The sequence below is a fragment of the Lottia gigantea genome (genome assembly GCF_000327385.1).
Source record: "Lottia gigantea unplaced genomic scaffold LOTGIsca_98, whole genome shotgun sequence".
Taxonomy (NCBI): Eukaryota; Metazoa; Mollusca; class Gastropoda; family Lottiidae; genus Lottia; species Lottia gigantea.
Genome location: NW_008711162.1, coordinates 353,665 through 373,131, shown reverse-complemented (window position 1 = coordinate 373,131; position 19,467 = coordinate 353,665). Strand labels below are relative to the sequence as shown.

The following is a 19,467-nucleotide window of genomic DNA, read 5'->3' as shown; positions in this document are numbered from 1 at the left end:
CGACTAGCAATTGACAACGATGAGCATCATAATTCTTGTTATTCATCTTCATTCTCTCTTCGAAAAGAAGCAAAGACCATTTAACTTCAATGATAACGTCATAGCTTGGTCAAGATTTTTCTAGAATAACAGGAAAGATGCAAATACATACATGTACGAAACCCTTTTTGAAGGAAAACGAATCAACTATTTCAATTTCATGTTTGTAAATAGCACTAGAGTAAATTCTATAATCATATCGTGTAATGTGCACCATGTATAAATTTATGCACGACGAGCACCGACACTGGTTTAAACGTGCATACATGACTGTGTTCTTTAGGAATAACAGTAGACCCTAGGCCGTTGCCCATACGTTTTCTTAGTGCTAGATGTAATGTTGCCAGACGTTACTGCATAAATACTGACGAAAATGAAGGCAAACTGTTATTTATTTCGCTCTGAGATGAGGTAACCACATTCGGAATTGACAATCCGGAATCAGAACCATTGCTACTTCCGGCCGACCAACCGTCTAATGCTGTTACTCTATCAGATGATATGTCACTCTCAAATCCAGAAAGAATCGAGTCATTGGAAAAGCTATGAGATACTGTCGTTTCCATCTCCGACAAAATATCGTCAAAGGCGTCAGCACTGAAATCTTCTTCGTCCACCAAATCGTTTATGATATTCATTTCTTTAATGGATTCAGCTTCGCTTCCACTGGTATTCAAACAACCATTGTCGAAATTATCTTGTGAAGAACAGTACTGTTCGAACGATTGTTGACTATACTCATCAAATGGTGGAGAAACCAAACCAGCTACCGGAAGTTCTGATTGACCATTCTGCATAGGAGCAGGACCATTGTTTTCAAAGCCCATGTAAGGTATCTGGACAGCAGGATTTTCATACATGTCGATTGTTCCAGAATAGTTATTGTTAATAGTGTGTTGGGGAGGACTTATATTACCATCCCAAATAGAACAAGCCGACATTTCAAACATGCATGGTGACTGGTAGTTGTGGAAGTTGCTCAAAGATCCATAGTTGTTGTTGCTTAGCTGTTTGTTCTCCCGAGGACTACCAATTCTTGGGATATAGGAATCTAAAAACCGGTCGGTGGGTGGGATGTAAAACTCTTTACCTTGGGATTCAGTCAATACGTTAGCTGCATCTTGATGATCAGTTCCATTTATGATTCCATAGAGTTCGGCATTGTCTCCAAAACAAATGGAGGCGGAATTCAGCATGGATAATGTGTACATCTCTTGAACTTCGTACTGTTGTATTTGATGTTGTCTTTCAATTTTGAGCTTCTTCAGCGTCTTATCTAAGCCTTTTTTCAATCGCCTTCGACGGTAAGCTTTCTGTGGTACCGGTGTCAATCCTGTTAAAGGTGTTTTTAAAACGTTCTGAACCGAGTCTGTAGCTGCCTTTACAAAACTGATCAATTTTTCTGGACTTTCATCTTCCATATTGCCGATTCTGAAATTAAAATAAAATGGAATGAATTTTACATTTTATTTTGTTCTGTTTTATTTTGACTTACTGAGGACGGATATGCCATGCAGTGTGCTTTGAGGAAAATTATCGTGTAAATTTCGATAGTTAAAGATTCTTCAAATAAGACTAACAGTAATAATATTAATTAGTATTTTTCAACATATAAGTATTATTTTTTCAAAATTTATGCTGAATTTTTGTTCATTTCTTACCATTTTCGCATTAATTTCGTTTTTTGAACGCAACAACCTGCTTCGAGGTGTCGTATGTCAAGTGATCAAGTGAGAAAACTCAGGTTTATATGTCTCAACAAAATTACGAAAATTACGTTACGATTCATTACACACGACTCCTCGATACACCAATTGGTTCACACACGCACGTGCAATCTTTTTGTTTGGGCTTCAGATTGAAAAATAAACATCCCTTATAAATTTCACAGACAGCATTAAAAGATAGAAAACCAGAAAGATTTTCAACCTAAAATTATACAATTTACTCTTAAAAAGTTTTGTTTTAAGATTGCTTACAGTTTTAAAGGAAGACTTCCTCTAAGGTTGACCAACAAATTCCAATTTTCATGAATTACTTAGTTTATTGGTCTATCGTTATAATATACAGGGATTCTGTTGTATAGTTATGACACCAGATATAAGTCTAATGATAAATTTATACACCAAAAAAATATCGTTGATAAATTTGTACCCTGGAAATTGTACTTAAATTTAAGCATATTATATGGATTTGAAACAATGTTCAGAGATTACAACTCACCTTTAATTTTCAAACAAAATGTCCTTTTATAATAATACAGTCGTGAGCAATCAGAAGTCTTATCCCTTGGTCGAAACTAACCCAACTAAACACTAGTGACGGTTTCCCCTATTTATAACTAACTGTGATGTTACATCTTCAATATTCCAGAACGCATTCCAACTGTGAAAGGTGCTAATTTCAAACGGACGCCTCGAGGAAAAATGTTTTTCACAGTTTGACGACCTACCCTGTGGTTATTTTTTCAGATCTATTAGTAAAGGTGTCTACCGATTAACTATAGGTATTACCTTATTGTTCCTCAATTTACACACTTTTAGACAAACAGATGCCTAAATAATTGTCATAAGACACATCTAAAACAGGCATTTCAGGCTTAAGAATAAATTCGTACTATTCTGATGGCAAAAAGACTGGTTTTAAAGTTTAGAATGAGCAACCCGAAACTCCAGTTCAATGTTGAATATTATACCACGAGTGGTGCCGTTTAAAGTCCGTTCGAGTAAGAAAGCTGATTGATCTCATGTTCAGTTATATGTTTCATTTTTCAAAATTGAAATCCGGTGCCTGGTTCTCTTGGAATTCAATGCCTAATCCGTTATAATTGGTAACCTCCAGGGTGTTATTGACATAATGTCACCAACAGCATGCCATAGGTCTACCCGATAGAAGTTGATAACGGACCGGCAGTGACAAGTCGGAATTTGCATGATACGATTTTCTTAAGACAAATGCTACTTTTCGTAAAGAAGGCTAAAAAAATCTTGAGCAACTCATAACCGCATTATTAGCCAAAACCGATCCCTCGCTAAAGGTTTATGTAGGCCTAGACAAGAGCGTCTTGTTCCTGAAAATATCCAACGTTCCATGTGACTAAAAAATACAAGATCAGAGCAATGTGATTTAGATTTTGATTTTTTTTCTAGAACTAGCTGATATGATGTTTTTTCACAGCGTATACAGTTGAACAATTAGTGAAGGTCGATAAATTAACCACTTAGTTAGGTTAAGTTAAACGATTAGCACTGCTTTTGACTTACCGGAAGACAGTCCCATGAGTTTACAGGTTCGACTACTTCATCAAAATATACCGACAACTGAACAGGAAATTAACAATTTTTAACGGAGAGAGCAACATCTTCAAAACAAGCCGACACACCTAAAACGGAACCATATCTTACCATGGTGAAAATCGATAGAATTTAAAAGCAACCGACACACCCGTAAAGGAACCTTCCTGGAGCGACTTTGTAAAGATTTGTAGAGCTTTACGTACAAGGTATCACATATCACAATGATAGCTGGCAGTGGTACAGATGAGGAAGAACTGGGATTTCTTGTTCGCTACACGTTAATCTTGACAATCTTTGTGGTTTGCTTATTGTATAGCTAGACTATATTATACTCAGGTTGATACGTAATTTCTTGCTGTATGACAAATATAGTATTGCCTGTTACTTTCCAAATATATCGCTTAATAAACAAGTGTTTCCGTTTTCAGATGCAGAATAGCACCATTCTATTTTTCATAGTTTTCCTCTAAAAATAGACGTTTTGCGTAGTCCCTTTCGCAAAGTTTTGTGAAAGTGATGTCATATATGTAAGCATTTAGTACAAATAACAGGAACCACACACTAAGGGGTGTTAATAATCACGCATGAACATCATCCTGTCAATATTGGTAAAAATAATAGTATAATGTTGGTTACATAAATTTTTTATCGGCTGTGACGGTAATCAGCTGGCGAAAACGACCAGCTTAAAAAATGATACATAAAAACATTTATCTATGCATTCAGCATATATATTAATTTGTATGCATATCAAAATAGAAGCTGCCTTTAAGTGTCAGATTCGCCAATTTGACCAATCGTACAGCAAACGGGAAGCTCTTAGCTAAGCCAATCAGTAATAGTGTTCACAGCTCACCATCGAAATTTGCGCCTTCAAATCCAGAATATCCAGAATTATCCGCTTTTGAAAGTGAAAATGGCGACTCGTCTTTTCTCGAGACTGTGTCATAGAAAAGAAAATTATATAGAAATATAAACTGAAATTTCTAGCAGTTCTAGTTGTTTTTACACCCCCCCCCCCACCCCCCCCCGACCAAAAAAAGTAGGGGGTACAATGGTCTTTAAGGTATTGTATAACCAATAAGACCCATGCAAATAACATGTAGATAAATACCTTATTTTAATATAAATGTTATTTATTCAAGGTACAACAACTACTGTCAATAATATAAAAATTTCAATATTTACATAAATACATTGGGTTAACAGTATATATATATATGTATAGGAACTGGTCCATATAAAGTTTCATATTATACACTAGACATTTTTCTAGTATGTATATATAATTAAAGTTGCGATCAAAGCTTTTAAGTATTGGCACCATAAACGTGGTTCCTGTAATTCAAGAATACCTGACAAGATTATGACAGTGCTATTTTTCTTAAAGGGATTATAAAGAGGTTTTCTCATTTCTTCATGTGTATAGTGGACACTGATAGCATCAATTTGCACCATTCTAATTTTCAATCAGACGTCAGTGATTCTTGCGATTCCACTAAAACTTGCTATTTATATATAAAAACCTTTGTGATAGTGGCGTTATAAAACATTTACTTTTATTGGAATCACAGATATCTGATTGAAAATTAGAATGGTGCAAATTGATGTTATCAGTGTCCGCTATACACATAATTCTTTTAGAAAACTTCTTTACAGTCCCCTTAATGGTTAAAAATAGCAATAATGAAATCCAGTCAACTTATTGGGAATTATACTAACAGATGTTATTCAGGCAATGAAATGGTAAAAAAAGCTTTAAGTGTTTTTAATACACATAAGAATCTCATAAGAGAAATATATATACATGTGTTTCACAACCTAAGAAATATTATGTTTACAATAAGATTCACGTTTACAGGTCAATCTTTGATTAGTTTACGTTTATGTTTACAAATTGATCTATCACACCAAATGAAACTTCGCAGATATTATCTACTACCCCCATATTGGGAAAAAAAGGGCCTATCTAGAAAATGAAGGGATGGGGGCTCAAATGAAAAGTCTCTTTGAGGCGAGGCTCTAAGGACCAAAAATAAAATTGAGTTTTACGTCCTACTTTTCTGTACCATGTGGGCTAATGAAGACGGGCAACGCCATGCAGGGTGAAATGAGGTAAATTTTGCCAGGACAGCAGCATTAGCCTGCTCTTTTTCGATTTCCAACTGTCGAGGGATTTTTAACGTGTACAGCTTGTAGTACACAGGGCCTCAGTTTATTGTCCCATCCAAAGCCACTTGAGACCACATATTGCTGACTCAGTTAGTCTGAGATGAATTTTACATTTTCACTTCAAAATATGACTTTTCACAGGCCTGCGAAAGGAGGGGTATGGTATAATGGCCCATTCCCTAAATACTCCACTGTCAGGAAACAATGTCAATTTCCAGCACTACTGTAAGCCCTGCCTTAGAACTGTGATTTCATTAAGAGGAGACCAAATGATGGTGTTGAAGTAGAACAAGCTTGAACAGTCAATTCAAATGAATCTAAGTGATTGACCCAAAATGGCTTCTGTGATAGAAAATTACATTTAAGTGAGTACTAAAAATAAACTTGAATATAATATGTACAAGTACAAGACTGTTTCTATATAGTACATTAAAATCAGTATAAAATGGCACTATTTTATAATATATACATAACTAGCCTCACAAACATATTTTTTACTCATTCTCAATCATAAACAAAATGATTGGTCTTATTAATGTTTCGAATTAGTTTGAGGATGTGCACAATTGTCTTAATCATGTATCTGTGTTATAAACATCCCTCTACATCAAATCAAAAAATTGCACCCAAAAGTGATAATATACTAGTCTTACACATAAGTATGAAAATAAACATGTTTTTTTTTTAAATTTCTATTTGCAGCTTTTTAAAGTTTTTGCTCTTATTATAACTCTTTGATAACATATTATTATAAACTTAATATAAGTAAAGGAAAAACAGACAAAATCTGATCATAAGCTACTAAAGTGTCTTTGAAGAAGGCAATTAGCCGAAACGATAAGAAACAGGACAATAGTATGCATTTCTCATTTTCAGGTTAAGATAAGTTGAGTTTTAAGGTTAAGATCTGTAGAGTTTTAAGAATTAAGATCATTAAAGATTTAAGGTTAAGATCAGTAGAGTTTTAAGAATTAAGATCAGTAGAGTTTTAAGGTTAAGATCAGTATAATTTTAATGATTAAGATCAGTAGAATTTTAAGAATTAAGATCAGTAGAGTTTTAAGAATTAAGATCATTAGAGATTTAAGGTTAAGATCAGTATAATTTTAAGAATTAAGATCAGTAGAGTTTTAAGAATTAAGATCAGTATAATTTTAATGATTAAGATCAGTAGAGTTTTTAGGTTAAGATCTGTAGAGTTTTAAGAATTAAGATCAGTAGAGTTTTAAGAATTAAGATCAGTAGAGTTTTAAGAATTAAGATCAGTAGAGTTTTAAGGTTAAGATCAGTATAATTTTAATGATTAAGATCAGTAGAATTTTAAGAATTAAGATCAGTCGAGTTTTAAGAATTAAGATCAGTATAATTTTAATGATTAAGATCAGTAGAGTTTTTAGGTTAAGATCTGTAGAGATTTAAGGTTAAGATCAGTAGAGTTTTAAGAATTAAGATCAGTAGAGTTTTAAGAATTAAGATCAGTATAATTTTAATGATTAAGATCAGTAGAGTTTTAAGGATTAAGATCATTAGAATGTTAATGATTAAGATCAGTAGAGTTTTAAGAATTAAGATCAGTAGAGATTTAAGGTTAAGATCAGTAGAGTTTTAAGAATTAAGATCAGTATAATTTTAATGATTAAGATCAGTAAAGTTTTAAGGTTAAGATCAGTAGAGTTTTAAGAATTAAGATCAGTATAATTTTAATGATTAAGATCAGTAGAGTTTTAAGGTTAAGATCAGTAGAGTTTTAAGAATTAAGATCAGTATAATTTTAATGATTAAGATCAGTAAAGTTTTAAGGTTAAGATCAGTAGAGTTTTAAGAATTAAGATCAGTATAATTTTAATGATTAAGATCAGTAGAGTTTTAAGGTTAATATCAGTAGAGTTTTAAGAATTAAGATCAGTAGAGTTTTAAGAATTAAGATCAGTAGAGTTATATAAGATCAGTAGAATTTTAAGAGTAAATATCAGAGTTCTAAGGGTTATAAAAAAACAAAAACCACTGCTGACAAACAACATAACCATATTTGTTGCCAAGTTAAAGCACTAATACAAAGCAACTTCCCTCTTCTATTTTTTATCTGAAATTATTTGAAAATTACAATTATAGTAGCTATAGTAATAAGATACCTGCTTTCTATCCATTGTACAAAAAAGTCAATACAGTTGGTCAATCAATTGTCAACTTACTTATATTTAAAGGGATTGTAAAGAGGTAGGGCTGGGAAATTGGTTCAAGTGGATATCAAGATATTAAGCATTAAAGGAATTGTATAGAGGATTTCTAAATTTTTATCAGGGACACTGAAAGCATCAATTTGCACCATTCCAATTTTCAATCAGACATCTGTGGTTCCTGAAATTCCACTAAAACTAAGTGTTTTATGACATCACCCCGCAAAATTTGCTTGTATTAAGTCTTATTGAAAAGTGGAATGGCACAAATTGATGCTATCAGTGTCCCCGATATACATACAGAATTTAGAAAACCTCTTTATAATCCCTTTAATATATCACAATATGGGTCTATATTGTGATATTTCTAAAGCATGGTTTTTACTGGTTTTTCTATCTAAAAATTTTAATATGAGTAAAAACAATTAATAATAACAAAAACTTACCACAATTTTAGGTTTAAAGGTTGGCTGACTGCAGTATATCTTCAAACAATTTCTTATAATGCCACGTATCACCTTTTACCCTTTTACGATAAACACCAATATAGGAATTTTTAGGCAACAAACAGACCTCCATGTCAAAAGCTAGTTTGACTCTACCCCAATCATCTGCTACAGTACATCTTAACATATAACTGAAACAAACAGTCACCAATTAAATAAAGTTAGGCTACTGTGTCAATAGAGTTTTATGTCCTACTTTTCTGCACCATGTGGGCTAATGAAGACGTCAACGCCATGCAGAGTGCAATGAGGGAAATTTTGCCAGGACAGCAGCATTAGCTTGCTCTTTTACGATTTCAAACTGTTGAGGGATCTTTAACATGCACAGTCTGTAGCACACAGGACCTTGGTTTATTATTCCAACCGAACGATTAGACGCTTTTTCCATGTCATCCACACTTACCTGCATCACTGACAGGGGGAAACCAGGTTGAAAAATCTCAATGTATGCTGCGATTGAACCCTGGACCTTCAGGTTAGCGAGCAAGTGTATAACTCATTAAGCAACCGCGGCTCCCTTTCTACATTACAAAACAAACCTGTAGCACCCAAGGGTTGGTGTAGGGTCCCATCTGAGCGACAATCCACTTTTTCTTGCTACCCCTTGGACGAGTATAACTAACAGGGAAAACAAGTTGAAAAATCTGGAGATATCATCTCGACCTATCCTAGGATTAACCCACATGCCTCTAAGTTAGCAAGAGTGGTTACTTTCATCAGTATTTCAGTTTTCATTTAACAAAATCACTCCATTGGCACCATGAGTTCAACTCAATTAAATTAAATGGAAATACGGGCGACATTTTTAACATTTGGGCAGCAAACTAACGGAACTGTAGCTGTCACAGAACTGAAGCAGTCTTAGAACTGTAGCAGTCACAGAATCTGAAGCAGTCACAGAACTGTTGTAGTCACAGAACTGTAGCAGTCACAGAACTGTAGCAGTCTTAGAACTGTAGCAGTCACAGAATCTGTAGCAGTCACAGAACTGTAGCAGTCACAGAATCTGTAGCAGTCACAGAACTGTAGCAGTCACAGAACTGTAGCAGTCACAGAACTGTTGTAGTCACAGAACTGTAGCAGTCACAGAATCTGTAGCAGTCACAGAGTCCTGTAGCAGTCACACAGAACTGTAGCAGTCACAGAACTGTTGTAGTCACAGAACTGTAGCAGTCACAGAATCTGTAGCAGTCACAGAGTCCTGTAGCAGTCACACAGAACTGTAGCAGTCACACAGAACTGTAGCAGTCACTGAACTGTTGTAGTCACAGAACTGTAGCAGTCACAGAATCTGTAGCAGTCACAGAATCTGTAGCAGTCAGAAAACTGAGTCACAGAATCTGTATCAGTCAGAAAACTGAGTCACAGAATCTGTAGCAGTCACAGAACTGTAGTGTCAGAATATTCTACAGTACAAAAGACTTTCATGTTACGAACCAGAGTTCCATCCATCTCATGAAAAATACATTCAGAGAAAAATACATTCAGAGAAAAAAGCAGTACTTACTCGCTGTGTTTAAATGGTATACATTTTTGTTCAACTGTAGACTTTAACTTATTTAAAACATAATCTGGATTAAACTCATTAGTTCTGTATACATTATGCAGAGCCTACAATTAAATCATGTGCTATTAATAAATCAACCATTTTATTCCTTCATCTCCAAATTCGGAAGAGTGTTTTTTCAACATTCTATACAGGAAAATGTTTCAAAAATATTGTCAGAAATTTATGCACAATAAATGACAGAAAAGATCTAGAAGTGCAAGAATAGACAATTTAAAAAGTTTGATGTAGTGTATGGTGTAGGATTTCAGATAAGCAGATAATAGAAACAAATGTTTAAGATATGAAAACACTTCCAGAAGACATGAATAGTATTTGCTTTTTCTTCTTGGATTTTACCAGAAGTTCTTCAATACAAGTTGAAACAGGGTTCAGAATACATTCCATGTTTGCCAAAAAGAAGTAGAAGTAGACAGAATTCAAAATGGCAGAGAAAGACATTTTGAATGTGACATATCCAGATTAGTACCATTTGACTGTTTCTGAGAACTGGAACAGACAGAACCTGTTCAGAAGACGCCAATCGAGTGCCACCCTTTAAGGAACTTGTGATATTACATACTATTTATAACAAGTGCTTCCCCACGAGAATCTTAAATCTAACCTACCTTAACTTTTCTAGGCCCTTCTGAAGTTGACCCTCTATTCTTCTTTGGTGTCAACATATTAAAGACTTTTTCTAAACTACCGAAGACTGAGGCTTTACGAGTTGCTTTCTGAGCGCTGGTAGGGGTCATATGGATTTTATATAACTCATCATCAACAGACACTGTCCTGAAACATCAACCAAGAGTTGCAAAAATGTTCAACTTGAATGATTCAATGACATTCCTAGGGTATTATTCTTGAAAACTGAACTTAGATGATTTTAGTGTTCCAGTCACCTGATTGGTCAATCACTAAAATTGCTTTAAATTCAATTTGTTATCCAATCAGATTACTGTATTTCCTAAAATGTGGATTTTATCTGAGTTAAGTTTTGGAGAATTAGGGATTGTAAAGAGGTTTTTTTAAAATTTTCTACATGTATTGGGGACACTGATAGCATCAATTTGCACCATTCCAATTTTTCAATCAGATGTTTGTGATTCTTTCACAATTCCACTAAAACTGTGTTTGATTATGTAAGTAATCCGAAGGGACTTATGTGATATTTTGCGATAAGTGACTTCATCAAACACTTAGTCTTAGTGGAATTGTAGCAACTGAAGATTCTCTTATGGGCAGAACTGGTTTAGAAATGAGAGTCTACTTCATAGTATTTAGACTGAAGGCTTTGAGCAAGGTAAGCCAAGTAACTTAATACTAAGAAATGCTATGGAATTTTCAGAATTCTGGATGAACTTACTTTTTATGTGAGCTAATATTATTCTCAGGTGGTAAGTTGTTAATTTGTGAATCGTAAGATCGTGAAGGTGATAATGTGGTATTCATAAACGATTTCTCACCATTTTTAATAGGCGTACATACTGAAATGAAATAATTTTAAAGTTGCCTTGGAAGATATGTTAAAGGGATAGGGCCACCATTTTGGGGCGTTGATGTGTGCCTTGAATATAGTAAATAGTCTTCAGAACTAGAAATGTACGAAAATTGCATAATTCCTTCAAAAATACCTCTTTTCCTAATTCTATAGATGTCTTTTGTATGGCAGTGGCTTTTTTGACATTTTCTGTTAGTTGGTGAAGTCAATTTTGATAGATAATGCTTGTTTTTAGGAACCCTATGAACAAGTTCTGGGTGGTGCTTGATTGGTGAGCTCTGAACAGGTTCTGTTCGTTCCAATTCTAACCTCAATGAAACAGTACAAAACCAGATTATGTAACATTCTAATTTTCCCTTCTTTTTCCTTTCTCCGCCATTCTGTCCACATCTACTTTTTTTTCGGCATATGTGGAACGCATTCTTAACTCTGTTCCAACTTGTTTTATTGATTGATTCCATGAAATTAGAACCTAGAGAACACACCAATCAAGCGCCCCCTATACTTACAAGTATCGTCTAAAGCCACTTGTAGCTGTTTAGACATCAATGGAGAAAGAGGTTTGGCTGGGGGTTCTATTAAAGATGGTGTTTTAGGGTTCCGATGATGAGAGGTTGCTTTCGGTGTGAAGGGAACTACAAAATTTTCAGAATTCTCTTTATTATTTTCACTAAATTCAAGTCTCTCTCTAGCACGACCTTTGACTCTTTCTTCTTTGGCTGGTCGTTGTTTTTGATCACTATAACCATTGAGTATTCTGTTGTTTTTATTATTTGGTGTTAGAATGTATGGTGATTCATTGTCTTCATCTATACTGAGTGGTCGAACCTAAAGACAATAAATAGTGATTAAATTGTAAATCCTTATTTCCTGCTCCAGTTTTGTCTAAGGGGCTGAAAGCTGACATGGGGCCCACTCTCGGAAGCACTGGCACAGGCATCAAAATTTTTCTTACCTTAACGTGGATTCAAACCTATGGCAACTAGCAGACAACAATCCAACTCGCTACTGAGTTTGGGTTAGCAAAGATGGTCAACACCTTACAATGTGCAATTAAAAAATTTGCCAGGACATCCACACAATATAAGCATGCTCTAGTTTTTTGGTTTACAACTGTCAAAGTATCTTGGGTAACTTGTTTTAAAGGGAAACTGGGTAGAAGAATCTGAAAGTATCATCTCAATCTATGGTAGGATTCAACTAAGGACCTCCAGTCCCCGTATTCTTGAAATGAACTTAGCACTAGGATATTCTAGAAACAGTGTTAGAAGTTAAGACCCTAGGACATCCTAGCACTAAGATCCTTCTGAGGATAAGAGGCCACGTTAGCATGCAAGCTACCAACCCTAAACCCTCAAAACTGCAACAAGAAGTCTGCCTGCATGTCATAACACATCCAAATCGGACAGAAACTGAATCTTTTAATGTATTGACAGGTTATGTTGATTGACAGGGAAATAGACCTAGTTTTCTTCAGATAGGAAAGTAGGTTATGAGATCTCCAACCTTTAAGGAATGTGTAACAAACAAAGCTTGTAGTCTTAGTTTATAGTCCCCTTCATGACTATATGATTACCTTAGTTTTATCTGTTGCTGTTGGTCTCTGTAATAACCTTACAGGACGTCCTTTCATTTTTTTCTCCAATAACAAGAAATAAGAAGCCGTTAAATAATCGTAAGTCCACTGAAATAGAATATTTTCAACATCATTAACACTATAGGTGGTAAAAAATAATGTTCAAGTTGATATCACCATATTAAGCATTAAAGGGGAAGAGTCGACATTTTCGGGGATTGATTTGGGTCTTTAATTGTGCCTACGAAAATTGCGTAATCCCTTCAAATATACCTCAAACTAGACATTTCACTGTCTATTCCTATAAAGAAAACAAAATTATGATCTATTTTCATTGTATAAACAACGTAAAAAAATAAGAAACGGAAAATAAAATTAGCATGTACATGAACCACTTTAAAACTGAAGAAAGCTGTGCTAAAAATATTACATGTGATATTTTCAAATCCAAAATATCTTAAAGGGCATTCCATTTTTTTTTTGTAGGTCCAAAATTATTTTTGAATTTTTTTCCTAAAATCTATAACTAAGCTTATACACAAAAATCTAGAGAAACGCTTTTTCATTTTGTTATGCTTTTTGGTAGGTGTAAGAAAACTACTGTACAGATTTGAGCAAATGAACGCCTAATTATAGAGAAATATGTCTCCTGTATTCTAAACACCAAAACTAGATCAAACTGCTTAATTAACAATTAGTGCTCGCCATTTTTAATAAATCCTTTTAAAATAATACATAGATGTATATAGCATATTTCAGAAATATTTTTACATTGTTGATAATGAAATTTTTGTAAACTGCCCCTTTAAAGTGATACTACATCTTAGAATGAACATCTAATTCTCAAGAATAAGAATGGTCAATATGGAGATAGAAAATCATTGATTAAATTAGACAATGTTTAAGGCTCTATGTTCTTTGGGTTGTGGAAATTCAAAAAGAGTAGGTGAATGCTGATGTCTTTGCAGAATTTCTTGATCATTGCGCACTGTCTTCATTATCTCAATCATAACCTGAAAATGCCTTTTTCAAAGCACAATATTAAGAATTGTGGTAATAACTGTATTAATATAATTCATAGTTCATTCACATCAAATCATATATTAACACTCAATTTCAATTTAGTTGCTAATATTGTTATGTATTTATGGAAATTTTTTAAAAATGAAATGAAATGAACAGAATGCACAGAAATTTTCTTAAAGGGATACTAAGTCTTAGAATAAACATGAAATTTACAAATTTTAAACTTGGTCAATAAGAGCATGTATTCATCAGTAAATATACCTGGTGTCATAAATAACATAACAAGATCCTTATATAATCCGATAAATCCAAAAAACTTAGTAATTATCCATAAATATGCAATTAACTATTGAAAAACGCTTAATATCAAGATTAAGAGTTTTTCAATAATTACTTAATTTTATGAATTTTCTAATTTTCTAGATTTTACAGGGATTCTTAAGTTAGAACTTACCTGGTGTCATAAAGTATATATTATATACTCATAAATGAGCAGCCACACTGTGATTTTGAACTGGCTAAAAAGTCATTTTTTTTTAAATTTTGACATAACAGTCTAGCACAGCAAGAACTTTAAAGGGGTACTACCTCTTAGAATGGACATACAATTTAAATTCTCAAACTTGGTCAATAAGAGTAGAGAGGATTAAACTATACAGCACTATCCCTCTGGTGTTTTGGCTTATAGAGGGATTGTGGTGTATAACCTTAGTTATGATATCAGGTAAGTCCATTGATGAATACATATATGGTCTTATTGGCCAAGTTTGAGAGTTCAAATTTTATGTTCAATTTATGAGGTAGCCTATCCTCAAAGGGACAGATGAGCTATTTTTTTACCAATCAGTTATAGTGATCACAGCTCACTGTCTGGATTTTGTGGCTTCAAATCCATGTGTGTCAAGAATTATCCATGTTTGAATGTTAAAATGACGACTTGTCAATTTAAGATACTCTGTGACATGTAGGAAAGACATATATAGAAATAATGAGTAAAATTCCTAGTTTGAGATATTTTTGAAGGAATTATGCAATTTTCATACATTTACAGTACTTCTGAAAACTATTTACATATCTTCAAGACCAAAAATGCCAATAATGTCTTACCTTAGAAACATCCTCTTCCATTTCTGTTCTAGTTTTACCATAATGTACTGCTAATTCTGTTATACAATCTTCATCTAATGTAGACTATCAGGAATCAAAAAGTTAAAATAAGATTAATTCTTAGTGATAGCAAATTTTCATTACTTGGGAAAAAGAAAAGAACACAAACTCTGTTTCCTATAAGATAAATTCAAATTTGTGAAGTTTTTTTTTTCTGCAGGTTATTCGACCTACCATCCATGATCTGACAAAAATTTTCTTTCGGTTGTGTTCTATGGCATTACAACTCAAATACATCTAGATTTTCAATTTAATGCCAATTTCATACAGGATTAAATGTATAAAAAACCAATTTCAACTTAAATCTATTTGAATTTATAAAAATGAGAAGGACATACCAGGGTATAGATGTAGCCAAATTTGTTGTTTTTTGTATGTCTTCTTGGGCAAAGTACATTAAGATAGAAGATATAGATATAAACTATTATATTTTCTCATTTAAGCAAACCACAGAAAAAATATATAACGGCCTACCTTATATTTGCTCTCAAATTCACAAGGTATATTAAAGCCTTTCCTCAACCAAGGATGATTTATAAGTTGTTGTATAGAGATTCTACGTTTAGGATCTACTTGTAACATCTGAGCTATTAATATAGAACTTTCTGGAGAGAGCCAATCTGGTACATCGTATTTACCACTCTGAAAAATAACCCATTTCACCATATTTAAAGATGGGTTCCCTTATTTTAATTCTTCCGTTTCAAAACTTCCCAAATTTTACCTTTTTTTGCCCTTCACAGGAGTCACCCTTCCAACAAAATTCCTGTTTAATTCCGATTTTTGTTCACATGGTTTTGCCAATTCTTTGATTGTCCCTTATTCTTATTCCAGTCTTTTCCAAGATTGTGGAAATCTTTATCTACTTGTGGGGCTAGATGAAGATTGGAGATTACCTGTATTTTTCTGTATAATGATGGTATTTTCTCATCATCAAAAGGTAAATAACCACATAGTAAAGCATATAACAGTACACCCATACTCCATAGATCAGCCTAGATATATAACATTAGATATAATAAATACAATATCTCAAACATAACATTCCATTGATGAGCTATATTGAAAAATATATTTAAATGGACAGTCAATTATGGACTTTAGTCTGCAAGAAGAATTCTAGTAACTGTCTGTATACATAAACTTCAAATTTAGAACTATTAAAACAAAACCTAAAAAAACATGTTGTTACTCAGAGTTTCATGCTATGTGATCTTCAAACAACTGACCTATTTCAGCCTGTGTTGCTACTGAAGTACATTTCGAGACGAGTTTGGAAAATTTGTAAAGACGTGTGCTTTAACTTAATATTTATATTGTATTTCTGTAATTTTAAATAAGCCATACAACAAGCCATAAAAAGTGGTACAGTTGAAAATGGTACAACTATTAGTTATAAGACTATTTCTTTAAGAGATAATTTTATAAAAGGTTAATTATTGACTTACCTCTGCACCTAGATATTGTTTTCCTGAGATTAATTCTGGTGCTGCGTAGGCTGGACTACCACAACAAGTAAATAAATGATTCTCCATACCACCCTAGAATACAACAAGAACTTTGTTATCGCAAGAATTCAAACTTATTTGGATATACCAGACTGTTTTTAACAAAGTTGTAAGCGACTTCAGATGAGATCATGCACTATTACCCCCTCATTCTTAATAAGCACAGTGACAAGAGTTATATTTCAACCAAATTGCAAATAAAGTGTGCTGAGGGAGCTCTAGAGAAAAATACTCTCAGAATGGTCATCTAACACTATGTGAACCATTAGTTTGGCTGATTTGTCAATGTAAAAAGTGAAATCTAACCTTAGGTTTAGCACATAAACCAAAATCTATTAACTTTAAATTCTGTTCTTCATCTAATAGTAAATTTTCCTGAAATAAATATATTCAATGTAAATTGACTCATGATTCCAAGAGTCTAGCTAAATTTTATGTTTCAAGGAAATATATTGGAAATATCTGCAAGGGAGAACTGTCTTAGGCTTTTAAAGTGATACTACGTCTTAGAATACACTCGTCCTGTGGCTAATATGTGTGTTTAATAGTGACCATTGGTTAAATAAGTATGCATCCCACACTTTATCAAAAATCGACAATAAAACTATAATCATAATTTTAATAAAAAGTGAGCAAGCCATGAATCCGTTCAGTTTGAGAAAAAAAGAGTCTGGGTAGTGTCCCTTTAAAAATGATACAACTAGTTCAGATTTATATTTGTATAATGTACCTATTCTTATGTAATGTCTTTCAACCAATTTCAAAATCAATTAAAGCAACTTTTACGCATGTTTGCCAGTCATGTTTAGAAAATACAACTGAATCAACAACCCTGATGTCCAAGTATTTCTATCAGAGACTAAATACTTACAGGTTTCAAGTCTCTATGAGCATATCCTTTATAATGTATAAAAGCTACAGCAGACACAATTTGTCTGAAAAATATTCTGGCCTCTGCTTCATCTAATCTATCTTTAGACACAATATAATCAAACAGTTCACCTTCAGGACAATACTGAAATACAGAGTGTGTTAATATCATCAACACCATTCCTATACGACTGGCATGTGATTTTCAAATAGTATAAAAACAAGATCAATGTTTTAAGGACATTAGCACAAATTTGCACCCTGAAAAAACTGCTTGTAATTCATTCGCACTTGTTTTCACACAACACTCAGTCATAACTTCACAATTTTGCAAAGCACTACACAGCATTAAAAAATATTTCAATATACTAGTTATCAACTATTTGACATTACAAATTTCTTCCTTATAGGAACACATGCGCTATTTTGGGGGGGTTGATTTGAGTCTTGAAAATATGTAAATAGACTTCAGAAGTACTAGAAATGAATGAAAATCATAATTCCTTCAAAAATATCTTAAACTAGGAATTTTACTCATTATTTCTATATATGTTTTTTCTATATATCACAGAGTATTTTAAATCGACGAGTCATCATTTAAACATTCAAACACGGATAATTCTTGACACATATGGATTTGAAGGCTCAAATTTCGACGGTGAGCTGTAAACACCATTACTGATTGGTTAAGCTAAAAAACAATCATGTTTCTGAGACTAAAGTATGATTGGTCAAAGAGAATGGCGCATCATTCTGTCCCTTTAACTTTATCAAATTAGAAAAAAAAAACACAAAAACAAGAAAATTACCTCTAAAACCATATAAAATCTTGTTTCTGTTTCTAAAACTTGAAACAATTTACAGATGTGTTGTTGACACAGTTCTTTCATGGCTGCTATTTCAGTTTTAACTCTGGGTAAATCATCCTAAAAATAACATCATTCCAATCAGTTTATCATGGAAGGGTATACACTCAGGATTCTAAACACAACTACCCTTTTGGAACTTTTAGATAACCCTGGTACTAATGCAAGCATAAACATAACTAAGCCCAAGTTTAATATCTGAGAAAAACACTGGTGTTTATGATATACTGTGATGTTAAATTATGGTAGACATGTTGTTGATTCCAAAATACCATAACAGTGACAACAGTCTAGAGTTCTATGAACATTACATATTTATTAATGATTTCATAAGTCATAAGTAAAAATACATAATCTATGATTTCTGACAACTCACCCCTAAAGCTCTTTTGTCCATTATCTTTATAGCAACCTTCTCACCAGTCAGGGCATGGTAAGCCAATTTGACCTTAGCAAAACCACCTGAAAATTTTTCAGAAAAAAAAACTTTATTGGAGAGTCACATCGATTATGGTTTTTCCATTTGGAATTTAATCAGCCATTTTGACTTAGGTGCTAAGTAGCCTATAACTTGTTTAATGAAACAGAAACAGTTTTCATGAAACAAAAAGCAGCATTTTTTTTTTGCAAACAAAAATTTTAATTCAAAACAATCTATTCTTGACAAAACCCTGTTGTCAGCGCCAAGCATATAAGTAGTTAAATGGAAACATAGAATCTATAAGCTTACCTGAACCAATCGTTTCTCTTAAATGGTAAAAACCCTTCAATTCTGGATACTGGGAACTCATTTTGATGGATACAAATCATGAAACTCTGTAAAAATACAGCTAAAATGAACACACTAATTCCCTACTCCTGCCTTAGGATAAACAACATAAATTGCATGCAAAAGGTTTACTACATTCACAATAGCCTAGTCAGAATCGTGATATGCCGAGAATGCTTTGGTAAGAGTGTGTTTTGCCTTTGGTCCGAGTTGTCCAAATTTCCGTTACACTGTCATTAATTCACAATGTTAGCACTGACAGTGCCAATAAAACTGCTGCTAGACTGTGATGTGTTTTTAAATCAAAGTCGATGTCACTATTGTCAGTCTTCAAAAGCCAAATCAAGTGCAGAAAAATAAGACTAAGACGTAAAACTCTATATCTAATTTCTGCTCCGGTTATTTCCTTTGCTCAAATTCAGTGATCCTAAGTAAGAAGATCAAA

At 33.3% G+C, this 19,467-nt stretch overlaps 2 protein-coding genes across 2 annotated transcripts; both read right to left on the bottom strand.

The window, feature by feature from the left end:
* Positions 1-389: 389 nt before the first annotated feature.
* Positions 390-3,446, bottom strand: LOTGIDRAFT_170402 (hypothetical protein; the record flags this gene model as incomplete). Its single annotated transcript, XM_009069048.1, has 4 exons — positions 390-1,470; positions 1,871-1,968; positions 3,303-3,359; positions 3,444-3,446. The coding sequence occupies 4 exons, from the start codon at positions 3,444-3,446 to the stop codon at positions 390-392; spliced, it is 1,239 nt and encodes a 412-aa protein (XP_009067296.1).
* A 4,697-nt stretch (positions 3,447-8,143) lies between these two features.
* LOTGIDRAFT_170401 (hypothetical protein) lies at positions 8,144-19,044 on the bottom strand (the record flags this gene model as incomplete). The annotated part of the gene is made up of 14 exons (XM_009069047.1): positions 8,144-8,321; positions 9,698-9,801; positions 10,366-10,480; positions 11,746-12,068; positions 12,817-12,924; positions 14,950-15,033; positions 15,484-15,651; positions 15,906-16,004; positions 16,458-16,550; positions 16,824-16,892; positions 17,389-17,532; positions 18,197-18,313; positions 18,630-18,715; positions 18,984-19,044. 14 exons carry the CDS (start codon positions 19,042-19,044, stop codon positions 8,144-8,146), a joined length of 1,749 nt encoding a protein of 582 aa, XP_009067295.1.
* Between the last annotated feature and the right edge of the window lie 423 nt (positions 19,045-19,467).